This window comes from Urocitellus parryii, chromosome 1 (genome assembly GCF_045843805.1).
Source record: "Urocitellus parryii isolate mUroPar1 chromosome 1, mUroPar1.hap1, whole genome shotgun sequence".
NCBI classification, from domain to species: Eukaryota; Metazoa; Chordata; class Mammalia; order Rodentia; family Sciuridae; genus Urocitellus; species Urocitellus parryii.
The window spans coordinates 159,014,483-159,037,895 of NC_135531.1; the positions used below are offsets into that span (position 1 = coordinate 159,014,483).

At 56.8% G+C, this 23,413-nt stretch overlaps 1 protein-coding gene across 1 annotated transcript in view; it reads right to left on the reverse strand.

Annotated features, from left to right (window-relative positions):
• The window catches only part of Stk10 (serine/threonine kinase 10), a 111,155-nt gene that overhangs the window by 79,274 nt on the left and 8,468 nt on the right, over positions 1–23,413 (reverse strand). Inside the window, exon 2 of the mRNA XM_026401334.2 lies at positions 9,289–9,453. Within this exon, the coding sequence (XP_026257119.2) occupies positions 9,289–9,453 (165 nt within the window). The remainder of the gene's footprint in view (positions 1–9,288; positions 9,454–23,413) is intronic.

Consider the following 23,413-nt stretch of genomic DNA (forward strand, 5'->3'; position numbering starts at 1 on the left):
GGGGCGTGGGGAGGGGTCCTCCACGGCTCCTGTGGATGCACGGAGATGCCCAGCTGTACTGGGACAGTGGGTTTCACCCAGGAGGACTCGGGTTGTAGGGCCTCTGAGGACGAGTGGAAGTCCTGGCTTCAGTGATCAGTGTGAGGTGTGGGGGTGGGTATTCTTGCTGAAAAACCCTCTGACCAGAGAAACCTGAGGGCAGAGCAGCCTTTGGCCTTGACTTGTGCTGGGTCTCCCTGCTATGCCCACAAAGGCCTTCCCTCTGTCTAGCCCAGGTCTTCACCTGCCCTGACGTCCCCTCTCAGTGGGTGAGGGACACACAATGACGCCTCGAAGCCTTGGGAGAGATCATCAGGTCCCAGGCAGAGAAGCCAGGAGGCAGGGGGCTGCGGGAAACTCAGGGAGAAGAGGGAATGGAAAGAAAGGTCCAGGGCAGGAGGGGAGGAGGTGCGACGGCACTGACCAGGCAACCACTCTGTGCCCATGCCCAGCCTGCGGGTCTCACTTAGGATGATAGTACAGGCTACATTTTGTTTCGTTATTCATATCATTTTAGAAATAAAGAAATACAGGCTCACAGATGATCTCACTTGGCATCAGGATCCAGAGTTGAACCCGTTCCTCCACCACCAGGCAGGGCAAAGGAGAAGAGAGCCAGAGACTCATCACAGCAACAGCCACGGGAGGGAACAGCGTGCTCCGCTGAAGGCCCCCCAGAGCTCTCCACGCCCACAAGGACAGTACTGCCCTGACCCTGCCCTGACCCAGCCACCGGGCTCTTCCCTGGGGTCAGGGCCACTCGACACAGCACTCTCAACTGCTTTCTTTTTCCTCCATCCTCTTGCACCACTTGATATTTAAAAGCAGAAGTGAAGAAATCCTGAGGGATCTGGCTAAGATTACACATTCTGGAAGAAAATGAGCTAACTCCGTCAGGCTGCATGTGGAGCGGTTTGGAGAAGGAACTTCACCCACTCGGGAAAGTCTGTCCCTGGCCGCCGTGGCACACAAGTGCCTGGGACACTCGGCCACCAACCAATTTCTCATCCCAACATCCCTAAGCAGACTCTGGGCCCATGACTGGCTCTGCCTGAGACCCCAGGGGGAAAGCTGGCCTCCGAGCCCGGGCCTGAGAACCACCACTCGGAGGTCAACACTGAAGACCTGGTCAGTCTCTGACCTTGAACCTCAGAAGCACAGCCTCCTCCCGTCCACACTTCTGTCTACGTTGGTCCCTCTACTTGGATGGCCTTTCCTTCTCTGTTCCTCTGATGGACTCCTACGCATCCTGCAAGATCCAGTCCAAATGCCCCTTCCTCTGAAGTCTTTCCTGAGCAGACGAAGGTCTACATCACACCCCTGGGCTCCAGCCTCACCTGTTCTTCCCGCTTCCTCATCAGCTCAAGGCTTAATTCTTGCCCCTCCAGTCTGACTTCGCTAAAACTGAGTATTTCCCCCAAGGCAGCAGTGCTCACACCTAACAAACGTCAAAATCACCTACAAGTCTCTAAGGCACACTTTCCCAGGTTCTGAACCAGTAGGTCCTGGTAGCCTGGTCACCTGTGCGTCTGTGGAGGGCCCCGGCGAGGCTGCGGCTGCCGGTCCGAGAGCTGCACCGTGAGAACCGCTGCTTTCAAAGGTCAAGTGCAAACCCTTCCCACTGGCATTCGGGCCTCCCCACCGTGGCCTCCAGTGACTTTGCCAACCTCACCTTTCACCGGGTGCTGCCCCTGGTGCCAAGACGAGCACCCCCCACACACCTGGTTCTAGAGCCGCTTTCCTGAATCTTGCAATGTCTGGAACCCACACCCACAAAACGAGCACATCACACCTGGCAGGGTCCCCACGGGGACACACGTAGCCTGGAGGGGCCGAAGCGGGGCCTGGGCGGGTGTGACAACCAGGGCCAGCAGACTCTGGTGTCTACTCTGCACAGCTACGAGGCAGCCACGGTCCAGCCGGGAGCCGCTCTGCTGCTCCAGCTCAGCCCCTGCCAGCTCTGCACCGGAGGCCACCGCCCGGCCCCGGTCTCTCACTTTCTTCATCAGAGAGGAGAGGAGCGGCCACCTTGGGAGGAAGTGAGACAGGGGGCTCAACCGTCACGCGTCACACGGGAGCCCTCAGAGTGCTGGCTATGATGAGTGTTTTCTGCGGACCTGGGAGTGCCACGTACTTGATGCCCAGCCACAACCCATCATGGGAACGGCCGGGCAGCCACTCGGGAGGCTGAGGCAGAAGGACCGTGAGTTCAAAGCCAGCCTCAGCAACTCAGTGAGGCCCTCAGCTGGGCCCTGTTTTAAAATAAAAAATAAAAAGGGGGACTGGGGGTGTAGTCAGTGGTGAAGCATCTGTGGGTTCAATCCCCAGTCCAAATCTTAATAATAATAAGGAGGAGGAGGAGGAGGAGGAGGAGGGAGGCAGACACCAAATAGTTATTTTTCTGACTGCGTACACAGTTGTCGGCTTCCTGGGGAGAACAGAGAGGAGTGGGGAGCGTGCCCCTGCTGCCTGGGAGAGGCCCGGGAGCACCGTGAACAGCGGAAGGCAGGTGGGCGGGCAGTGCTCTTACTTTTTAAAAAATTGCATGAAAAATTCTAGAAAAGTACATCCCCAGGGTTATTAGTGGTTCTCTCCGGTATAAAGATTTGGATGGCTTTAATCTTTTTCTCTTTTACTTTTCTCATTTTCCTCTGATGCCTACTTATATGATATTTGCATAATTTCTTAAAAGGAAAAAAAACTTTAAAAAAAAGTATCGTCTTGAATTAGGATAGAGAAATCACAGTGACATCGGCCTCTGCTGAGTGACTCTGATCAAGGGTCCTGCCCTCTCTGTTCCTTCCTCTGCAAAAGCTACCTGGTGGCTCTCCCTACCTGCTCTACTCCAGGGTCCCTGGTGACAGTGAGCAGAGCAGGCTCTGAAATCTGAAGCTGATGGGGGGGGTCCCTCTCTGCTGCCCAAACAGCCCCCCAAGAAGATGCTCAGAGGCACAGGAGAGGTGTCCTTGTCCTGCGCAGCTAGTGTCACCAGACAGCTGGGGAGGCTATGCTGTGGTGTGAGGTGTCCCCCAGGGGTTCATTTGATGGAGGTATGGGCCCAGAAGAGTGATGTCAAGAGGAGGTGGAACCTTTAGAGGTGAGGATTGGTGGGAGGTCATTGGGCCCCTGGGGGTACCGCTCCCAAAGGGGCTAACACAGCTCTCCTGGGCCCCAATCTCTCTCTGGCTTCCTGTCTTGCACCATGACCTCTCCCTCTGACACATATCCCACCATGATGTCATCTGCCATGATGTCCTCACCAGAATAGAGCCAATGCTGACACCATGACCTTGAACCTCCAGAACTCTGAATTAAATAAATGTCTTTTCTTTATAAAGTTCCCTGCTTTGGGCGTTTCATTATAGCAATAAACAACAGACTAATACAAACAAAAATTGTTACTGAGGGCTCGGTCCTTGTCTTCAGTGCCAATCCAATAATGAGGACATGGTTTTGAGAAAGAGGAAAAAGAAGTTTTATAGCTTTGCTAGCAAAGGGGACTCCTGTCCCAGGGGCTGTGATTCTGCCCATCAAGGGAGGTTGGGGGAATTTATAGAGGTGCTTCAAAGGCTACGTTCCACTGTTCTCTGTCAGAGTTGCCATTCACTTGTTACTGTGGGAGATAGTCATTTCTGAGATCCTCTGGTGCCATCCCCAAAGTCTGGATTCCTTTGTTCCTGTGGTGGGTTGTGCTCAAGGACAGAAAACTCTGCGTGGGAAGGGAAGAAAGGTAATCTTGTTTCCCTGAGGTTAGAAAGAGGGAGAGATTAGGGAGGAGCAGGAAGAGAGGAAGAGAAAGAAATGTGTCCATTTTAAAAATTAGTTGCGGTGGCCAAGCAGCAAGGGCTATATTCAAAGCTTAATGTGGATACTGTTATAATTCCCCACTGTTACAATTCCCCACTGTCAATTCCTACATCCCATTTCTATGGAAAAATGGGTAGCCACATCTCCAAGCTGCTTCTTGCTGAAAGGGGCAGAGGGAGTAACCCAAATCCTTGTTCTTTATCAGGTGGGTCATGGACAGTGAAGGGCATTCAGCATCAGAGCAGTCCAGAGGTCCACAGTGGCAGATGGCAGGTGACTGGACAGCTATACACAGGGCAGGGTTCATGCTAAGTCAACAATAAACAAGACAGCAAAGCATTGCTTTTTGTAAACAATTAGCACAAAGGCAATTAGTATTTCAGCCAGTCTCTGAAAACCATGAAGACATTAATTCATAATCATAACAATGAAAAACAGATTTGTCAATGTAGGAGATTAGGGAAAATTTGTAGGTCTATGAGATCAGGCTCAAATTAACTCAGGACAAACTTGTGACTCTAGAATCCCTTGCGATCATTATTATTAGGCACTCCCACACAAGAACTCTTCCTTTATGGCCTGCAGAGTTACTCACTTTCGGTAGGGCCAACACAAATATACATCTTAAGTTACATTTTACAAAACCATTATCTTTCCTTTTAAATGTCCCTGTAGGACTGTGCCTTGGCTGTACTCTCCTGCCAGGTGTTTAAGACAAGTTGGTTAAAACTGACCTTGTTCCTATCTATTCTTTTTTTTTTAAGAGAGAGAGAGAGAGAGAGAGAGAGAGAGAGAATTATTTAATATTTATTTATTTTTTTTAGTTATTGGAAGACACAACATCTTTGTTTGTATGTGGTGCTGAGGATCGAACCTGGGCCACAGGCATGCCAGGCGAGCGCGCTACCGCTTGAGCCACATCCCCAGCCCCCTATCTATTCTTAAGAGTCAGCTGAGATTCCTCAGAGATCACTCTTGGGGACATGTAGGAAGCCTCCTGGCTCCTTTAACTTTCCTCTACCAGTGATGCCACTTGCCAGGATGGGTCAGGTCTGCCTGACTACATGTAGCTTCTCTTGGAAGCATCAGGAACATTTCTGTCTCCAATGACCCTCCTCTTTGCAGAATGTGTACTGGTTGGCTTCCTGTTCTCTAGGGTCCTCTCAATCTCCCTGATCAGCAGATCAGGTGACTCACCAGAGTTACAGGGTCTAGAAAGGGGTCTCATCAGTCTCTGGTCCTGGCTGACCTTTGAAGGCAAGGGCCAGAATTTTAGGTGCTCTTTCCTTGGCCCTTTTACTTCCTTGATTTTGATCTCCAAGCTTTTGGTTTTAAACATCCAGCAAGCAAGTTTCACTAGTCTTGAAGTGGGAGTAATGTGTTTCAACCTCCATGTCTATAATTTTACAGTTACCTCTTTCATTTAAAGGTTGGTATAGGGCTGTAAGCCAGCCTTATATCCTGTCTGCCCTGTAGGTGATGGCTTATTATCTCAAATTAACTTTTAGAAGCAGTACCTCTGCAAAACACTAATTGGCAAGAGTTATAAAATTTATAAGGAAAATACAGAATGAAACTAAGAAGGCAAAAACATATTCAGCTTGTATAATAGCTATGAACCAAGAAAAGTGATTTTTATAATCTTAAACTTTTACTTATATATATATATTATATTCCCTGTTTATTTTGACATCACAGTAATCTTTACAACAAAAATCCATTTTTTGAACCCAACTTTAAATGAGCTAAAGTCTAGCCTATTACATAGAGGCATTCTAACCTGGAGTGAGGTGGGAGGCAGAGCCTTCTCTCAGGTAAGGAGGGCTCTTGACAAATAACACAACACAATATTATATCTGAAACTTGAATCAAACAAAGGCTCAAAGAGTTTTTAACTTTTTTTGTGGAAAAAGTGGCAAAGTGCTTCTATGTTTTATAATGTCACCTTTAAAAAGATCAGAAATTTAAATGTATTTTTGGATTACCTTCCAAAAATCCATTTAAATTTCCATCCCAGTGTAAAGAGTAATGCAAAATTTCATGTGTAATTTATTTACAACATGTAACCTTTATCCAGTCATAAAATATCAAATGACATAAATAAATACCAACCAAATTTGTTATTTCTGTATAAATCTGAAGGAGACTATTGTTGCAGACAACTTTAGCTTAAAGAATACCAACTTGGCTAAATGCTCTCCTAAACTTTACATCTAACTGTTTAACTTTTAAAATAAAATTTAGAATCCATAGTATACATAGCTACAATAATCACAGGTCTGCCTGTGTTGGCAGTACTAGCAAAAATCAAAGGATAGACAAATCTCATACTTAGGAAACAGTGTTCATGATCAGAAATAGACTCAGTCAAAGCAAACAGCTATAAGACAGGTCTTGAAATGACTGTGTGGCCCTTCTATGTCAGATCAGTGTATAAGAGGGAACAATCATTGGTTACCTTGCCAATAAACCTAGATAAATTTTCATTTTATAAGCTTTTACATAACACTTAGCCAAGGCTCGGACAGATATAGTTCTCAGATTTGTAAATATATCTAGTCACATATTTTAGAATGTCAACTATATTGTTGTTATAACCTAAAATAAATGTCGTTTATTTAACCAGTTATGAAGTAATCATTTAAAAGACTTTAAGATAGGTACGAACCCTAATCCCTTTAAGAAGACTTAATTTCCTAAGTAATAAAACCTAACAGATAAAAGAAATCCTTTTGGATACATAAGAGCAGATCAATGTTTCACACTTTGCTTCATATCAGCACATTAAAATTTGAAAAACTTTGACTGACTATGCTAATTATAGCCAATTTAATCACATACACACTTTTTGAGACGTACCTTCACAAACCTTCTGCAACTCACTTAGACATCCGCCTCGTCTACACCCTTAGTCTTGCCCTCTTTCATCTTGGACTTTACCATACAAAATAAATCCTCATCCAGAAACATTTATTTTACCTTCTAATTTTCCATAATAAAATACATTTCCATACCTGTCACTTTCTTATCTCTTTTTTCCAGTTTCAGACCCTTTCTTAAACCCATATTCTGAAACAGTCCTTATGAATATCACCTGTGCATTTAATTTACACAACAAGTTCCATCCAGCAGAGGGGTAGACACCCAGCGTGTGCACAAACTGGGGAGACTGGCAGGGTAAACAGGCTGCATTCAAGGGGATGGAGCCCAGGATATTTCTGAGTCACCATTATCATTATCACAATGCCATCGACATTCCCCACACTGGTACCCAGAGGCTCCCTTAGGGCCTTTTTCTCGCACTAGGCGTGCTGGTGTTTGGTGGAGGAGGCCCTTTCCGTCCTTTGAAGATCTCTTTGAAGATCCCTTGCAGAGGCTGCCTACAGAACACAGGTGGGCCTACGTTTCTGGGGTTTTCCTTTTCTGGGTGCAGTTGTTTACCTTGCCAGTCTCCCCAGTTGTTACAGCAAGACTTGCTTTGCCCTGGTGACGGACAGCCCCTGGCCAAACAGGGTGTCTTGTCGGATAAGTGGAGACTCTTCCTGTCCCAGGTCATAAACTGACAGTGCTGGAACCTACTGCCACCTCCTTTGTGGCCAGTGGCCTTCGCCCCCCAGGGGCAGAAGGAGCTGGAAGGCAGGGAGAAGCAGGTTCTCTTTGGCCATTTCACTACAGCCAGGCAGCTTTCCTGGGATTTCCTCCACTCAGGGCTGGTGTCCTTGACCACCGTGCCATGACCAGCGGCTGCCTGGGGCCTGGCTGAGGATCAGTGCTGGGACTCCCAGCGCCAGGGTGAAAGGATTTAAATCTTCTCGAACCCCCTCTTCTGGTGTCCTGCTCTCCTTGCACACTGGAGGCAGGGCTTTTGGCAACCTGAACTTAGTTCCTGCCGGTTCAGATCCTTTATCATGAAACCGCATAAGGCCTGCACAAACAGACCCCCTTCCACCCGTTACTCCTGACAGACCAACTTCAGTGGCCAGACTGCGTAATGATCCAGAAAACCTCTCAAAGGCCTGACTGTGTTTCAGCACCATCTTTCTCTGCGGCTTAGACCTACAGGTGGCCCATGCAGCCAAGCTCTTTCCTCCCAAGGGGCCACAGGGAAGATCCATGTAGCTGGCCCGTGGCTCAAAGGGCCAAACAGACACAGAAACAAACCACCGAGCCAGACTAGAGAGGCTCACCAAAGCCCTGGGGGTGGACGGGAGCCTTTAAAACAGACAGAGGTGCCGCAGATCTCTCTCCCGCTCACTCTGCCCCTGACAGCCAACTTCAACCGCAAGACTGCGTGACAACTCAAAGAGCTACTCAAAAGCCTTTTTCTCAAATGAAACAGATTCCTCCACTTAGCATCAAGTTCTGTTCCTAAAATCCAGACATTTTGTGTGAAAAGAAGCCAGTATTCGACTCCCCACTCAGTGGGAAAGATTATAAAGCATTAGTCCTCAGTTCCAAGTTCTCCACCAGTTTCTGAAAACACAACTAAAATGCAGTAAAATTCTCTGTGTCCACAAAACACCATCACAATCATCTGCACAGTGCTAGGACATTCCTTTCTGATGGACAAACAGCTCTTTAACCCTCAGCAAGAGCAGCCCCTTAGCTCCCTTCTCAACACGTCTACACAGCAACCCAAGGGTCTCACAATTACATCTGAAATTTTTACCTGAGACCTTTCCTGCACATGGTTCTGTTTCGATATGGTTCTGAATTTCGATGTGGTTCTGAAATGTCACAGACGTGACCTTTTCCATGTACACCTTGGCTAAACATTTTGGAGAGGTTCACATCCTGGGAAGTTTGGGCTTTGTAAACTGAGGGGCAGCTTCCGTGGGGAGGTCTGTCCCCTGACCACCAGGGCTGCTCCAGGATTCCGCTGCAAAAGCTGCAGGTGACACTGAGTTCAGAAGACGGCTCAAAGCCGCCCCTGCACCGTGCAGGACACAGGATGCGGTGCTGCAGGGAACGGGAAGGGGGGCTCAAGGCCCCTCGTTTAGAGCTGTGGAGCTGCAGCCACGGTAGAAAAGGAGCCTTATGCCATGAATAATAAAACCGCAAGGTGGTCCCACATGCCAGGCGCCCCCAAACCTACCTAGAATGAACCGCTCCATGAGCCAGGCACCATGGGTTGGGAACCCTTACCCAAGGGGAGCAGAAGTGCTTCAGATTTGGGAATATTTGCAGACTTCACCACCTGAGCATTCCTCATCCCCAAACCCCAAGCCTGATGCACTCTAGACCTGAAACATGAGGGCACCTCTCAGATCTCACAAGCCCCCCAGATTCCAGGCCCCCGAGTTGCTCATCTCGCCGTGCCACCCCCACTGTGCAGATGGAGAAACCAAGGTCGAGACAGGCTACGCATGTATCTCGGGTTGACTGGCATGTAGCAGCAGCCCGGAATCCAGGCCATGCGGGCCGCAGGGGCCGGGCACCTACCCACAGCTTCGTGTCGTAGTAGTAGGCGCCCAGGAGCTTCACGATGTAGGGGTGGTCGCAGGTGGCCAGGATCTCGATCTCCACGATGTAGTCCTCCAGCTCCTCCTCGCTCTTGGTCTCGATGACCTTGGCCGCGGCCAGGGCGCCCGTCTCCTTATTCTTGGCCTGCAAAGCGGAGAGGCAGAAGGTCAGCCAGGCGTGCTGGGCAGGAAACTGACCCTGGAAGGCAGCCCAGAGGGCCCCACAGAGTGTGAAAACAGAGGCCGGATGTGCAGAGGGGACCAGGAGCTGCACCGGGACACACACTGTTCTGGACCGTGGCCAGCGCTGCACGCCATGTCAGCCCAGGGACAGGGCGCGGGGTTGAATGATGATAACAGCACACACCCCCTCCTCGGGGGTAAGTAACACAAGGATGGGACAGTGCTACCAACCCCCAGGTCCAAGAAGGGCATCTGCTCAGTGAGAAGATCTGGCCCCCAACAACCAAAGTGATACTGTGTATACAACAGGTAGCACACTAGCTTTCACACATGCTGGGGTGGTTGGGAAGGGCAGGAAGTTCTGGAAAGACACTGCCCTGCAGCAGGCTAGCGGGGGCACTAAGAGGACTCGTGAGGCACTCCCCTCTCTCCATACCCTTAGATTTCCATTTGCACCATTTCACATATGTTGTACGAGTAGAATGTAAGGCGGGGGTGCAGCTCTGCGGGAGAGCACCCGCCCAGCTCTGCAAGGTCCCAGGGCCACCCCCCTGCCCAGCAAAACCAGAACCAAACCATGAAGCCAGCAGAACATACCAGGGTTTAAGGGCAGGCCCTCCAGTTACAGCAGAATCGCTTCTGAGACATGTCACCTGGCCAAAGCCCCGGTTCTCATCTGATGAGAAAGAGCACTGATTTTCCCACCTGGATGGCTACTTTTCCCAACGGAAAGTTCCAGTGTCAGTGAGGACTTGGGAGAAATCAGAACCATTGCCACCAAGGAAAAGGGCGTGGCAGCTTCCCCACAGGGTCACCGCAGACCAGCACTCCATCAGCAGGCAGGGACCCGAAAGAGACAGAAGCAGGGACTCCAGCAGATGTGTCCTTCTTCACCAGAGCCAGAGGCGTGAGCAAGCCAAGAGTAATCAAGGAGATGGAGAAACAGGACACGATGCCTAGTACCATGGCATAGTATTCAGCCCTTAAAAAGGAGTGAAGTCTGTGGCCTTGGCTACGACATGGATGAAACTTAACAACATGACGCCAGAGAAGCAAGCCAGACACAAATGCCCAAATGCTAAGGATTTGCAAGAGAGAGAGGTGCTGGCTACACAGTGGTACTGTGGACTTAGTGAACAGCATGGAGTCATCGCTTATGAAACGTCACAATGACAAACATGGTGTTGGATAAATCTTACCAAAACTCCGAGAGTGGGACAGAAATAGCCCTGCAAGTGCCGGAGCAGCCTCCCCCTCCTTGGCAAGAGCAGGTGTCCTGGAGCCGAGGGGCAAGACGGCCTCTCGGCCAGGGTCCCACCAGCCACACAGGATGCTGCTGGGAGCATCTGCCCCACTGTGCGACCGCGAGTCCAGTGTCACCAAGGGACATGTGGGCAGCATGGCCCCTGACTGAGCAAAGCATGGGGACGGGCTTCGGGGTCCCCATGGCGGTTCCACCGTCAGTCCCGGAGCCTGGCGCTGTGGGCAGCAGTGCGTTCATCCTGTGGGCAGGACCAGGGGCCAGCGGCTCTGCCCCTCTCAGCCGAGAAGGACAAGCAAGTCCAGGGTTAGACGGGGACACAACGGGAACAGTGGGAACGCACCGGGATTTGGGTGTCTACCTCCAAAGACAGCCACCCCTGCTCCGCTCCCTGCACTCCTCGGAGCAGGGACAGGTGAGGCTCCGGGTGCAGCACCGCCACCCTCTCCAGGGCCGCCCAGAGCCCTAGGCCCAGCGGGGAGACAGGTGGCCCTGCACGGTGGGGGCAGAGCCGGCGCTCACAAGGGGCGCAGGAGCACGCGGTAGGCACCCGCGCAGGGCGACCCCCTCGCCGCTCCGTTGCTTTGCTTTTCACCTGTTTTTTTCTCAGTGAGGAGCACCTTTTGCTGACTGAGATGCCAAGTCCTGGGGTCCCTCGCAGTGGTGACAAGACTTCACATTTCTACAGGGGACCTGCTCGGGCCCTGGGAGAGACGTGCACACGCGTCAATCCACTCGGCCAAGGCCAGGCCTCCTCTCACCTCAGGTGCACACCCGAGTCCCTGAGGCCAGAGTCTCCGCAGCCTCCAGCCTCCAGCCCAGCTCAGGGGAGGGGATTCACAGGGCCAGACCTTGTCCTGGGACGACCTGCCCACCGGGCCTGCCTGTGTGGGGTCCTTCCCCCAACCTCTCTCCCTCCTCCACACACACACACACACACACACACACACACACACACACACTGTGCCCAACTTTAGATTTCTTCATGTTTCATTTTATTCCCACCAGAGGACTGAAAAGACTCCTTTCACTTCTGTAGAGCATCTCTGCTCCATCCCCTCCTCCCTCTCCTCCTCCTCCAACTCTTCCTCCCTCTCCTCCTCCTCCCTCTCCTTCTCCTCCTCCACCTCCTCCAACTCCTCCTCCCTCTCTTCCATCTCTTCCTCCTCCTCCCTCTCTTCTTCCTCCCTCTCCTCCTCCTCTTCCACCCTCTCCTCCTCCTTATCATCCCTCTCCTCCTCCTCCCTCTCCTCCATCTCCTCTCCTCCTCCTCCTCCTCCCTCTCCTCTCTCTCCTCTTCCTCCTCTCTCTCCTCCTCCTCCTCCATCTCCTCTCCTCCTCCTCCCTCTCCTCCTCCTCCTCTCTCTCCTCCTCCTCCTCTCTCTCCTCCTCCTCCTCCTTCATCTCCTCCTCCTCCTGTTTCCTCCTCCTTTCTCTCCTCCTCCTCCCTCTCCTCCTCCTCCACAAATCCCCGGGAGGAGCTCGGCAGCTCTGCTCCTTTACAGAGAGGAGGCAAGGTCTGAGGGCCTAGCAAGGCCAGGCGAGGGCCAGGAGCCCGGGCAAGCCCGCCACGCTGAGTGGGAAAGGCCCCTCCATCACCCACCTTCACTCTGGCGCTGGCGGGAAGGCTGCGCCAATTTCTCCTGGGTTTCCTGGAGAGGGGTGTTTTCCTCTAAGGTGGAGGAGGCGAGGGCTGATTTCCAGGAGTGCACAAAACCTACTTTGCCCACTGTCCTGAAAGGCAGCGTTGACCACAGGGCCGGGCCTCCCGTGGGGCGCCAGTGTCAACACAAGGAACGGAGGCCACCAGCACCGTGCTCAGGTTTCACAAGGCCAGAGCCTCCCAGGGAGGGGTCGGGAGAAACCAGGGCCAGAAAGTGACTTGGACACAATTTTACAAGTCTGGATGAAGCCACAGCCCATCGTAAGGCCACAGAGGAGGCCCTAACGGCAGAAGATAAAGCAGCGACACCCCGGAGCACTCTGGGTGCCACCCACCCTGGAAGACAGACACCACTTATCCTGGGTTAACAGGGGACGGCTGAGACCCCGGGAGCCCCATGGTCCTTCTCAGGTCGCACAGCAGAGAGGGTGGGTCCTAACCAAGCTTGCCCGGCTCCAACCACCTCCCGGAAGGCCCTGCTTAGCCAGTGTCCACAGTTCCCCACTCCAGCTCCAGTCACTAGGGACGAACGACAGCCACTGCCAATCGGCCCCCTCCTGCAGAGGGAGCGCTAGCCAGCCGCAAAGCTCACGCTGCTGGAATTCCACCTGCCCCTGAGCCACTAAGGCTGGCATGAGCTGGCACGTCCACTTCCCAGACCGGCAGACTGAGGCTTGGAGAGGCCCCAGACCCACTGGGAGTGGGAGCTTCAGCTCCGGCCTCCCACGGCAGCTCTCCGGCTCTGTCATAAGCACCACTTCACCCGCGAGGCTGCTGCTGGCCGGTGCAGTGCTGCGCGCCTGTGGTCCCAGCTGCTCAGGAGGCCGAGGCAGGAGGACGGCTGGAACCCAGGAACTGGGAGCCAGCCTGGGCAGCAAAGTGAGGTCCTGTCTCTCAGGAAACAAAGGAAAAACACACAGAAAGCAGACTGGGTGCAGAGGGGCACCTGGGTTCTCCCAGTGGCTCTGGAGGCTGAGGCAGGAGGATGGCAAGTTCAAGGCCAGCCTCAGCAACAGCGAGGCGCTAAGCAGCTCAGTGAGACCCTGTCTCTAAATAAAATACAAAACAGGGCTGGGATGTGGCTCAGTGGTCGAGTGCCCTCGAGTTCAATCCCGTACCCACCCACCCGCCAAAAAAGAAAACAGATGCTCAGGGAGGTGAAGCCATTTGTGCAAGGTCACACAGCAGGTAAATAACAGGGTAGGAATTAAATTTTGGCCTTGTGGTTTCAAAGTCCTCGTGCCTGACTGCTCTGCGGGAGGTGTCTGTCTATGAATTCCGCAGCAGTCTGGCCTGGGCCTCGGTTTCCCCCTGTCCAGTCAGGGGGTGGGAACTGAAGCACGAGCTCCCTCCGTGCTCTGGGATGATCTTGGGGGGTGGGCGGTCCTGGGAGCTCAGGGTGGTCAATGGAGAGGGGGTGCACGGGGGCCTTCACAGGCTGAATGGCACCAGGAACAAGTGGCTGTCTGTGGCCTCTGACGTCCATCTCTCCCACTAGCCGGGGTCCAGCCAAGGGCAAGGGGTCCCCCGCTGGCCTCCACCGCCAGCCAGCAGTGACTAACCCTCGGCCCACACCCTTGGGAGCAGACACACAGTGGCACTGTGTCTCCTGGCCCAGACACCTCGGTGGGAACAATCCTTCCCCTTGTGCCGCCGCAGCCCAGCCTAGAGGGGGTGGGGCAGCCGCCCAGCCGGGAGCCCTGTCCCACCCAAGGGGCCCGGGCAGCCCATTCAGGGGCTGGGGGATTCCTGAGAGCCGGTCGGTCACACAGTGGCCAGCAGGGGACAGCCCCGGAACCTCCCTTTCTCTCCCAGCTGCCGCTGATCACGATGTTCCCCTGCCTCCTCCCAGGAAATAACTGATATCGTGGAACTTGGGATCCGGAGAGAACACAGGCACCATTCCTAACTCCCACGCCCATTCTGCAAGGAGAAGGCAAGACCACCAGTCACACGTGGGCCTCCAGGGGAGGCCTGCAGGGGCCTGTTCCCCCGGGCACCCCAATTCCAGGCCCACGAGTCGCCACAACCGCCTGCAAATGAGTCCAGGGGTCAGGGGACAGAAAGGGACCTGGCCAGTTTCCATTCCCCTGTGGGCTCAAAAGTCCAGTCTTCTTTGGGGACTGCCTCTCTGGCTCCCAGTCCAAGGGACTCATGAGGGACAGACCCCACTCTGCTTCCTGTGCACACTCTAGCCACCAGCAGGCTGACCCTTCTCACAACCACTGGTTCAGGGTGGACATGTGGCCCAAGGCAGGCCGACAGTGTCGGACCTGGGTGGTGTTTTTGTTTGTTTTTTACTTTTGTATTTTTGTTAAAGTTATCAGGAAAGTGGCTTTTTCTTTCTATGGGGTTGCTTAACCGATGGAGTGGAAGGCTGGAGAGTCCAGCAACGCATCTTGTGACTCCTTTAGACGGCCAGCCTAAGGGTGAGGCCAAGACGGAGAAGCAAGGTCCATGTAGGGAAGTGGGCAGAGGGCTGATGATTCTGTGGAGCGCCTGGAGCTAGCTGTTCCTGAAGGCAGACTACCCTTAGACTTCTCAGATTATGTGAAAAACCAATAAACTCCCTTTGGGACTTCTGTCACTTGCCACCCATCTAGAAGAGTTTATGGAAGAGTTTCAACAAGAAATATACATTAAACACGTCACCTCCCTCACAAACCCACCTGACCAACAAAGCCACATCTACTGAGACCTCACAGAGTCGGCTGATAATCCAGGACCTGGGGAACCAGGAGGATCATCTGACATGTAGGAAATCAGCAAAAGCAGGCAGCAGTGACAACCTCAGGGCTGGCGTGGAGATGGGTCACTGGCAATGCCACAAACCACTCCAGTCTTTGAAAGCTAACCACTGGCCGGGTGTGATGGCATATGCCTGTAATCCCAGTGACTCTGGAGGCTGAAGTAGGAGGATCACAAGTTTGAGACCAGCCTCAGCAACTGAGGGAGGTCCTGAGCAACTTAGCAGGACCCTATCTTGCTAAAAACTGGGGATGTGGCTGCGTGGTCAAGCGCCTCTGGGTTCAGTCCCGTTGGGGGTGGGGGAGGAAGAAAGAAATGTGTGCTTCTTTTTCTAGAAAGAGAAAAGGGAGCAAGGGACTGGGCCACGAGGTCTCCTAGCAACCTGGGGCGCGAGAGAAGGCTCCCAGCTGACCTGCAAAGGAAAAGTCCAGGCAGTGGGTCAGCGCCAGGGACGGGGCAGCCAGGGCTAAAGGTCTCCATTCCTGGCAGCTTGACTGGACGCTGTGCTGGGCGTGAGTCACACGGGTTCAGGCCACTGGAACCCATGGGGCTTGGAGTGCAACACATGGTGTGCAGCTGTGGTGTCACAGCCAGGGCACACAGCGCTCCATGGTGAGGGCCACTGCCAATCTCCCTATGAAGGAGGGAGGGGACACTGCTGGCTGTGTGCCAGGGAAGGGTGACATGAATTCAAGCAGGGACCTGGACTTCTCAGCCCATCACGCCAGGGCCGCTGCCCACCTGCTCTGGTGCAGCCCCCACCACCACCCGGTGACCTCCTCCTCACTGCTCGATGGCTCCCTGCGGCTGGCAAGACGAAGCCCCAGGGCAGCACACATGGCCCGAGATCCGCCCTGCCCACTGTACGGGCATCACACGGCCTCGAATTCCGCCAGGCCTCGCAGGGGCCTCCTGCTCCATCCTCCCCACTGCAGCGCCCCCTGTCAGCGCACTGACTGGACCTGCCCACACAATCCAGCGGGGCCCCAGCCCGTGGCTGAGCGCTGCGGGCCCCCAGCCCACCATGTCCTCTGTGCCTTGCTGGGCGTCAGCATGGGCTGCCTGGGCCACGCTGCGGGCAGCCGCCTCCCACCAGGCTGTGAGCTCTGGAGGCTCCTCCTGGCCCCCATCTAGGCTGCATCTCAGGGACCCTGGCACAGAACAGCAGGGGGACAGTGGGAGGGGGGAAGGTGTGGGGGCGGGAGGGCAGGAGGTGGAGAGGAACAGGTGGATGGGGTGGGTGGGCAGCCAGGCAGACGAGGGGTGCAGGCGGGCAGCTACTGGGTGGGGGGAATGAGCAGATGTTTGGGGGAGGGGGGAGGGCAGGTAGGCAGGAGGGCAGGAGGGCAGGAGGGCAGGAGAACAGGTGGGCAGGAGGGCGGGTGGACAGGAGGGCAGGAGGGCAGGAGAACAGGTGGGCAGGAAGGCAGGAGGGCAGGAGGGCAGGAGAACAGGTGGGCAGGAGGGCAGGAGGGCAGGAGGGCAGGAGGGCAGGTGGGCAGGAGGGCAGGAGGGCAGGAGGACAGGTGGGCAGGAGGGCAGGAGGGCAGGAGAACAGGTGGGCAGGTGGGCAGGAGGGCAGGAGGGCAGGAGAACAGGTGGGCAGGAGGGGAGGAGGGCAGGAGGGGAGGAGGGCAGGAGGGCAGGAGGGCAGGAGAACAGGTGGGCAGGTGGGCAGGAGGGCAGGAGGGCAGGAGAACAGGTGGGCAGGAGGGGAGGAGGGCAGGAGGGGAGGAGGGCAGGAGGGCAGGAGGGCAGGAGAACAGGTGGGCAGGAAGGCAGGAGGGCAGGAGGGCAGGAGAACAGGTGGGCAGGAGGGCAGGTGGGCAGGAGGGCAGGTGGGCAGGAGGGCAGGTGGGCAGGAGAACAGGTGGGCAGGAGGGCAGGAGGGCAGGAGGGCAGGAGAACAGGTGGGCAGGAGGGCAGGAGGGCAGGTGGGCAGGAGGGCAGGAGGGCAGGAGAACAGGTGGGCAGGAGGGCAGGTGGGCAGGAGGGCAGGAGGACAGGTGGGCAGGAGGGCAGGAGGACAGGTGGGCAGGAAGGCAGGAGGGCAGGAGGGCAGCAGAACAGGTGGGCAGGAGGGCAGGTGGGCAGGAGGGCAGGAGGGCAGGTGGGCAGGAGGACAGGTGGGCAGGAGGGCAGGTGGGCAGGAGGGCAGGTGGGCAGGTGGGCAGGAGGGCAGGAGGGCAGGTGGGCAGGAGGGCAGGTGGGCAGGAGGGCAGGAGAACAGGTGGGCAGGAGGGCAGGAGGGCAGGAGAACAGGTGGGCAGGAGGGCAGGTGGGCAGGAGGGCAGGTGGGCAGGAGGGCAGGAGAACAGGTGGGCAGGAGGGCAGGAGGGCAGGAGGGCAGGTGGGCAGGTGGGCAGGAGGGCAGGAGGGCAGGTGGGCAGGAGGGCAGGTGGGCAGGAGGGCAGGTGGGCAGGAGGGCAGGTGGGCAGGAGGGCAGGAGAACAGGTGGGCAGGAGGGCAGGAGGGCAGGTGGGCAGGAGGGCAGGTGGGCAGGAGGGCAGGAGAACAGGTGGGCAGGAGGGCAGGAGGGCAGGTGGGCAGGAGGGCAGGAGGGCAGGAGAACAGGTGGGCAGGAGGGCAGGTGGGCAGGAGGGCAGGAGGACAGGTGGGCAGGAGGGCAGGAGGGCAGGAGGGCAGGAGAACAGGTGGGCAGGAGGGCAGGTGGGCAGGAGGGCAGGTGGGCAGGAGGGCAGGAGAACAGGTGGGCAGGAGGGCAGGAGGGCAGGAGGGCAGGTGGGCAGGTGGGCAGGAGGGCAGGAGGGCAGGTGGGCAGGAGGGCAGGTGGGCAGGAGGGCAGGTGGGCAGGAGGGCAGGTGGGCAGGAGGGCAGGAGAACAGGTGGGCAGGAGGGCAGGAGGGCAGGTGGGCAGGAGGGCAGGTGGGCAGGAGGGCAGGAGAACAGGTGGGCAGGAGGGCAGGAGGGCAGGTGGGCAGGAGGGCAGGAGGGCAGGAGAACAGGTGGGCAGGAGGGCAGGTGGGCAGGAGGGCAGGAGGACAGGTGGGCAGGAGGGCAGGAGGACAGGTGGGCAGGAAGGCAGGAGGGCAGGAGGGCAGGAGAACAGGTGGGCAGGAGGGCAGGAGGGCAGGAGGGCAGGAGGGCAGGTGGGCAGGTGGGCAGGAGGGCAGGAGGACAGGTGGGCAGGAGGGCAGGAGGGCAGGAGAACAGGTGGGCAGGAGGGCAGGTGGGCAGGAGGGCAGGAGGGCAGGAGGGCAGGTGGGCAGGAGGGCAGGAGGGCAGGTGGGCAGGAGGGCAGGAGGACAGGTGGGCAGGAAGGCAGGAGGGCAGGAGGGCAGGAGAACAGGTGGGCAGGAGGGCAGGTGGGCAGGTGGGCAGGAGGGCAGGTGGGCAGGAGGGCAGGAGGGCAGGAGAACAGGTGGGCAGGAGGGCAGGTGGGCAGGAGGGCAGGTGGGCAGGAGGGCAGGAGGACAGGTGGGCAGGAGGGCAGGAGGGCAGGAGGGCAGGTGGGCAGGAGGGCAGGTGGGCAGGAGGGCAGGAGGGCAGGTGGGCAGGAGGGCAGGAGGACAGGTGGGCAGGAAGGCAGGAGGGCAGGAGGGCAGGAGAACAGGTGGGCAGGAGGGCAGGTGGGCAGGAGGGCAGGTGGGCAGGAGGGCAGGAGGACAGGTGGGCAGGAGGGCAGGTGGGCAGGAGAACAGGTGGGCAGGTGGGCAGGAGGGCAGGAGGGCAGGTGGGTAGGAGGGCAGGAGAGCAGGAGAACAGGTGGGCAGGAGGGGAGGAGGGCAGGAGGGGAGGAGGGCAGGAGGGCAGGAAGGCAGGAGGGCAGGAGGGCAGGTGGGCAAGAGGGCAGGTGGGCAGGTCAGGTGGGTAGAAGGGCAGGAGGGCAGGTGGGCAGGTGGGCAGGAGGGCAGGTGGGCAGGTGAGTAGGAGGGCAGGTGGGCAGGAGGGCAGGAGGGCAGGTGGGCAGGTGGGCAGGAGGGCAGGAGGGCAGGTGGGCAGGTGGGCAAGAGGGCAGGTGGGTAGGAGGGAGGTGGGCAGGAGGGCAGGTGGGCAGGTGCATGAGTGGGTGCATGTCCAGATGGATGAATGGGGAGAACAGGAGGGTAGGTGGGCAGACAGATGGATGGATGGACAGAGCAAGTGCGAAGGCAGGTGGACGGGTAGATGGGACACAGGGGATGTCAGGAGGACGAGCTCCCAGGTCTGCCTTCCCCCGGGGCACTGGAGCGGCAGGGTCTTGGGCCATGGACAGAGGCCCCTCCCGCTCCACGACCATCACGGAGGAAGTCACTGTCACGGGCACCTCTGCCCTCCGTCCAGTGCCAGCCGGACAGACTCAGACACACGTCCAGAAAGAGGTCAGTGGGTGGAGAGAGCCGGGAGCCGCCCGAGGCCCAGCGCCTGTCCTCCACAGCCGAGAGCACTCGGTCTCCTGATGGACTTGGGGGCCACCCAGGGACACGAGAAAGTGTGTGAGTCACCAGGGGTCCTCTCTGGGACTGCGAATTTTTTGGCTTTCAAAAGCCTGAAATTGGGTTGGGGATGTGGCTCAAGGGGTAGCGCGCTGGACTGGCATGCGCGGGGCGCTGGGTTCCATCCTCAGCACCACGTACAAATAAAATAAAGATGTTGTGTCCACCAAAAACTGAAAAATAAATATTTAAAAATTCTCTCTCTCTCAAAAAAAAAATGCAAAAGCCTGAAACACCTTTTTCTTTTTTTTTCGTTTTCGGTGGACACAACATCTTTATTTTATTTTTATGTGGTGCTGAGGATTGAACCCAGTGCCCAGTGCATGCCAAGTGAGCGCGTTACCACTTGAGCCACATCCCCAGCCCTAAAAGCCTGAAACACCTTTACCTTCCTAACACATTTACCACTCTGGCTGCTGCCCGTGCACTCAGTGAGCATTTTCCATCAGGATGGACCCTGGATGGACGGGTGAGCAGATGAGCAGGGTCCTCCCTGCAGACACAGGGACATCCGGTCCTCCACATGACGGAGGACAGGAACAGGATGTCGTCACCTTAGGTTTCTGAGTCTCTAGACGGTACTTGGCTGAGCCGCAGCCCCCTCGGCCCCCCAGGACACACACGGTTAACCGTCTGCCCAGCAGAGAAACCACCTCCCGGTCAGTAACTGCCAAGTGTCAGCCCGATGACAAACAAGACGGCCAAGTTTCAGAACAAGGGACACTTAAGAATGGTGAGATCCTGAGGCACAAAGGCAGAGGGTGGCAGGACTTCCAGAGACTGGCATCCAATACCCTGGGAGGAGAAGCTGGCAGGCCAGCCTGGCACGGGCGGGCAATGCTTGGCCTCAAAGTCCTTCTGGGTCAGCAAAGAGGAAAAGCTCCCCCATGAGGGCCCCAGATCTGCCTGGGGGCCTTGGCCAAGGCCGGGCAACCTGTCCAAGTTGGCCAGGCCTGTGGGAGCAGCCGAGCTCTGTTTCCAGAGGTGGCAACGGGGCCAGCCCCGAGATACGCTGGTGGAGGGGGTGGAGGGTGGCCGAGTCCCTGCCTCCAGGGCCTGGGATGGCCGCTCCCAGCGAGGCCGCCTGGGAGAGGGGGACCCTCCTGAGCGCTGGGCCCAGAGCAGGCAAGGGAGGGCAGCTTCTCAGGCAGGAGCTCTTGACCCCCGCTGGCTTGTCCTGGGCTCTGAGCAGGGCGTCCTCTGGCCCACCTGCTGCCCAGGCAGGCTCCGGTCTCCCCAGGGTCCAGGGGGGCCAGTCCTTTTGGATCAACAGGACTTTCCATGCAGCTTTATATTCCTCTAAAAATAGTACCTCTCCATGAAAAAGAAAATCGAAGCCACCCTCATCTGGTGATCTCCTTCCACGGGGACACACCGGGGACTGTGTGGCCATGCCGACCCTATGCTGCCCAGTTGAGGGCTGTGGGGGCCTCAGGTGACCTCTTCATCACTTTCCACCTTACAGAGGAAGATGTCAACGCACCGACCTGAGACTGCTGGGGGCCTGGCCGGAGTCCACCAGGGAGTGTGACGGACAGGCGGCGCCCAGGGCAGGACCCCAAGGCCACCATTGTCTCCCTCCCCCCCATAGGCTGCCTCCCGCACTTTACAAAACCAGGGTCAAGCTGCAGATGCCGGTCCGCCATCGCCACTTTCTCTTTCTGGTTTATGTTTTAATTGGCACGTCATCTCCAACGCACCCACGGGGTCCAGTGTGGGACTTCAAGCAGGTATAGGAAGTGACCTGGTCAGATTGGGATGCCCGGGGCGTCCCTCCCCCAGCCGATCATCATTTCTTCTTCCTCACGGACATGCGCAACCGCCTGCCGTCCAGCAGCCAGCCTGCAGGACACCAGGAGTGGGCTGCTGCCCACCTGGTCAGCACTGGCCACCTCTCCACTCTGAGACCAGCATTCCGAGCCGCCATGCGCACAGTATGCCACCAACTGTCCTCTGGAGCAACATCAGCTCAAGTAGCCGCAGACTGCTCCACCCAAACGTCAGGACCACCGCCTGGCCAACTCTGTGGTGGCCACTCTCCTCTGGTCACACGGGCTGCACCCCGAATCCTAAGATGTGACTGACGTGCTGCCCAAAGCGCTCCAAAGGCTTGGGCGGACCTGCATCCCCGAGTCCTGGCCAACATGACGTCCAGTCCACACCTAAAGGGGAGCTGGGTCCGTCCCCTGGCTGTGCGTCCCGAGACTACAGGGCCCACGGTGACAGGGACCATTATCCCTACTTTGCAGAAAAGGAAACCAAGGCTCAGGGGGTGACAGCCCTTGCCCAAGGCCAGTGGCTCAGCTGGGACCTGTGGGTACAGTGCCCAGGTCAGGGGCCTCTGGGTGAGGCTCCTGCAGGCACTCGCACTGGCCACAGGGACGTTCTGCAGGGACCCGACAGGCGGAGGCCAGCGCTGCTTACCAGCCCCAGACCTGGGGCTCCCGTCACCTCAGGGCCTCCAGGAAGGGGCTGCAGAAAGAGCTCGTTGCCCCCCACCCCAGGACAAGAGACACAAAGCCCTGGCCCAGAGGGAGGCCACTTCCCTGGGGACAGAGGTTGTACTAACAGCAGGGGCTGCTGGGGGTGGGGGGGCTGGCTTTCCAGAAAGGACCAGGGGAAAGGCACAGCCTGGTCTCCCTCCAGGGTGCTCTCTGGGCCAGAGTGCTCTTGACAACCTGACCACGGCCACCTGACCACGGGAAGGACAGAGCTGGCAACAGCCCCGCCTTGTCCCTGCGAGGCTGATGGCCTTCCTGCCCTCTGGGGATCGGATCTGTTTATCCAGAGGGGACAGTAGGGACAAGCTGGAGTCCTAGGAAGCCCCAGCCTGCACCCACCCAGGCCAAGGGGGTGTCAGGGCCTCCGGGAGTTCGCCTCTGTCCACCCCTCTGAAGCCCAGTGAACAGCCAAAGTTAACCAGCACCAGCAGTGACAACAGTCACACTGGCCTCTTCCTGGGCGCCAGGCAGGGCCCGAGGGCTGGCCACACAGCACCATGTCCATGTGCAAACTACTATTTTGATTTACATTTTATAGCTCAAGATACTGAGGCTCAGAGGAGTGAACTAACTTGCCCAAGGTCACACAGCAAATGAGTGGAGCTGGAGGACATCCAGGACGGATGCCAGGACAATCCTGCTGAAGCCCAGTGGAAGCTACTCCTCCACAAGGGCACCCTGTGCCCCAACCTCTTCCCACCCCTCCCCCATCTGGCCTCTGTGGACTTGGCATCTGCCAGAGAAAATGAGTAAGGAGACACACAAGAGGGACAGGTGCTCTGAAGGAATGAACAGGGAGCTGTCAGCTAGTCAGAGTGGGAGACTCTGGGTGGAGGACCAGCAGCCTGGTCACAGGAGACTGGAGGCCAGAGGACCAGAAAGTGCAAAGGTCCTGAGGCAGGGAGGCAATGATTCTCTGTTCCTCCTCCCCCTGCCCAGGCTGGCGGTTGGCTCCTGTCTCAGTGCAAGGACCCGCTCCCTCCTCCCTCTCTCCTCCCTGTCCTGGAGCTGGTTCTGGCTTTAGAACAACCTGTTGGTGACTGGGAACTCCGTGGCTCCAGGGGAAGGAAGAGGGTGTGCAGCAGAGAGGAAGCAGAAAGAGGAAGCGAGAGTGTGGAGGTGAGCAGAGGGCGTTTCCGCACACCTCCTGCTGTGCAGGCCCAGGGCGCCTCAGCCCAGACCCTGTGGTCCCAGCAGCCTGGGGTGGCCCAGGAGCACCCAGAGTCCCGCGGTGCCTGCCCCTCCCCCACCACTTCCTCTGCCCGCCCCGCCCCTCCCCCACCACTTCCCCTGCAAGTGAGGCCACCAACACC